This window comes from Echiichthys vipera, assembly GCF_963691815.1.
Source record: "Echiichthys vipera genome assembly, chromosome: 14".
In the NCBI taxonomy this organism is placed as follows: Eukaryota; Metazoa; Chordata; class Actinopteri; order Perciformes; family Trachinidae; genus Echiichthys; species Echiichthys vipera.
The window spans coordinates 483374-485675 of record NC_139839.1 but is presented as its reverse complement, the minus strand read 5'-3'; the positions used below and the strand labels follow the sequence as shown (position 1 = coordinate 485675).

The 2302-nt window shown below is 39.1% G+C and overlaps 1 protein-coding gene across 1 annotated transcript in view; it reads right to left on the bottom strand.

The window, feature by feature from the left end:
• Positions 1-2302, bottom strand: part of LOC310956480 (stromal interaction molecule 1-like) — a 24874-nt gene extending 22572 nt beyond the window's left edge. The window contains 1 exon segment of the mRNA XM_083926710.1: positions 2162-2302. Within this exon segment, the coding sequence (XP_083782836.1) occupies positions 2162-2189 (28 nt within the window). The 5' untranslated portion in view covers positions 2190-2302.

Here is a 2302-nt window from a genome sequence, read left to right as displayed (position 1 = left end):
TGTGTCTTTGTGGTTATTTTGTGTCTCTTTGTAGTTGTTTTGTGTCTCTTTGTAGTTGTTTTGTGTTTCTTTGTAGTTGTTTTGTGTGTCTTTGTGGTTGTTTTGTGTCTCTTTGTAGTTGTTTTGTGTGTCTTTGTGGTTGTTTTGTGTCTTTGTGGTTGTTTTGTGTCTCTTTGTAGTTGTTTTGTGTCTCTTTGTAGTTGTTTTGTGTCTTTGTAGTTGTTTTGTGTCTCTTTGTAGTTGTTTTGTGTCTCTTTGTAGTTGTTTTGTGTCTTTGTGGTTGTTGTGTGTCTCTTTGTGGTTGTTTTGTGTCTCTTTGTAGTTGTTTTGTGTCTTTGTGGTTGTTTTGTGTCTCTTTGTAGTTGTTTTGTGTCTTTGTGGTTGTTTTGTGACTCTTTGTAGTTGTTTTGTGTCTCTTTGTGGTTGTTTTGTGTCTCTTTGTAGTTGTTTTGTGTCTTTGTGGTTGTTTTGTGTCTCTTTGTAGTTGTTTTGTGTCTTTGTGGTTGTTGTGTGTCTCTTTGTGGTTGTTTTGTGTCTCTTTGTAGTTGTTTTGTGTCTTTGTGGTTGTTTTGTGTCTCTTTGTAGTTGTTTTGTGTCTTTGTGGTTGTTTTGTGACTCTTTGTAGTTGTTTTGTGTCTCTTTGTGGTCGTTTTGTGTCTCTTTGTGGTTGTTTTGTGTCTCTTTGTAGTTGTTTTGTGTCTCTTTGTAGTTGTTTTGTGTCTTTGTGGTTGTTTTGTGACTCTTTGTAGTTGTTTTGTGTCTCTTTGTGGTTGTTTTGTGTCTCTTTGTGGTTGTTTTGTGTCTCTTTGTAGTGGTTTTGTGTCTTTGTGGTTGTTTTGTGTCTCTTTGTGGTTGTTTTGTGTCTCTTTGTGGTTGTTTTGTGTCTCTTTGTAGTTGTTTTGTGTCTTTGTGGTTGTTTTGTGTCTCTTTGTGGTTGTTTTGTGTCTCTTTGTAGTTGTTTTGTGTCTTTGTGGTTGTTTTGTGTCTCTTTGTAGTTGTTTTGTGTCTCTTTGTGGTTGTTTTGTGTCTCTTTGTGGTTGTTTTGTGTCTCTTTGTAGTTGTTTTGTGTCTTTGTGGTTGTTTTGTGTCTCTTTGTGGTTGTTTTGTGTCTCTTTGTGGTTGTTTTGTGTCTCTTTGTAGTTGTTTTGTGTCTTTGTGGTTGTTTTGTGTCTCTTTGTGGTTGTTTTGTGTCTCTTTGTAGTTGTTTTGTGTCTTTGTGGTTGTTTTGTGTCTCTTTGTAGTTGTTTTGTGTCTTTGTGGTTGTTTTGTGACTCTTTGTAGTTGTTTTGTGTCTCTTTATGGTCGTTTTGTGTCTCTTTGTGGTTGTTTTGTGTCTCTTTGTAGTTGTTTTGTGACTCTTTGTAGTTGTTTTGTGTCTCTTTGTGGTTGTTTTGTGTCTCTTTGTAGTTGTTTTGTGTCTCTTTGTGGTTGTTTTGTGTCTCTTTGTAGTTGTTTTGTGTCTCTTTGTAGTTGTTTTGTGTCTCTTTGTGGTTGTTTTGTGTCTCTTTGTAGTTGTTTTGTGTCTCTTTGTGGTTGTTTTGTGTCTCTTTGTGGTTGTTGTGTGTCTCTTTGTAGTTGTTTTGTGTCTTTGTGGTTGTTTTGTGTCTCTTTGTAGTTGTTTTGTGTCTTTGTGGTTGTTTTGTGTCTCTTTGTAGTTGTTTTGTGTCTTTGTAGTTGTTTTGTGTCTCTTTGTAGTTGTTTTGTGTCTCTTTGTGGTTGTTTTGTGTCTCTTTGTAGTTGTTTTGTGTCTCTTTGTAGTTGTTTCTTGTCTCTTTGAGGTCGTTTCTTGTCTCTTTGTAGTCGTTTCGTGTCTCTTTGAGGTCGTTTCGTGTCGCCTGATCCTATTTTAACAAAACAAGTTTGAGAGTTGATCTGAAGAGCAAACATGACGCGTTCACTGTCAACAAGAAAAAACGCCTCAGAAAAGTTTTCAACTGTAAATGAATCAGTAAACAAATGCACATTAGCATCAGCTGAGCCCGCGGCAGATTCACACCGGCATCATTATTATTAATAATAATAATAATAACAATAAAGTGTGTGTGTGTGTGTGTGTGCGTGTGTGTGGGGGGGGGGGGTCACAGCTGTTCACGTTCACACAGAAAAACGGGCTCAAAGCTGCAGAGAAGCGTTTCCGCCGCGGGTCTGAAGGATCCCTCACCTCTGCAGCAGCTGCTCCTCTGCTCCATCCACCCGAACCTCAGACCCGAGCCTCAGACCCGACCCTCAGAGCCGACCCTCAGACCCGATGCCTCCCGGAGCCGGACCGCGCAGGAAGCAGCTGTGGCTCCGCTTCTTCGCA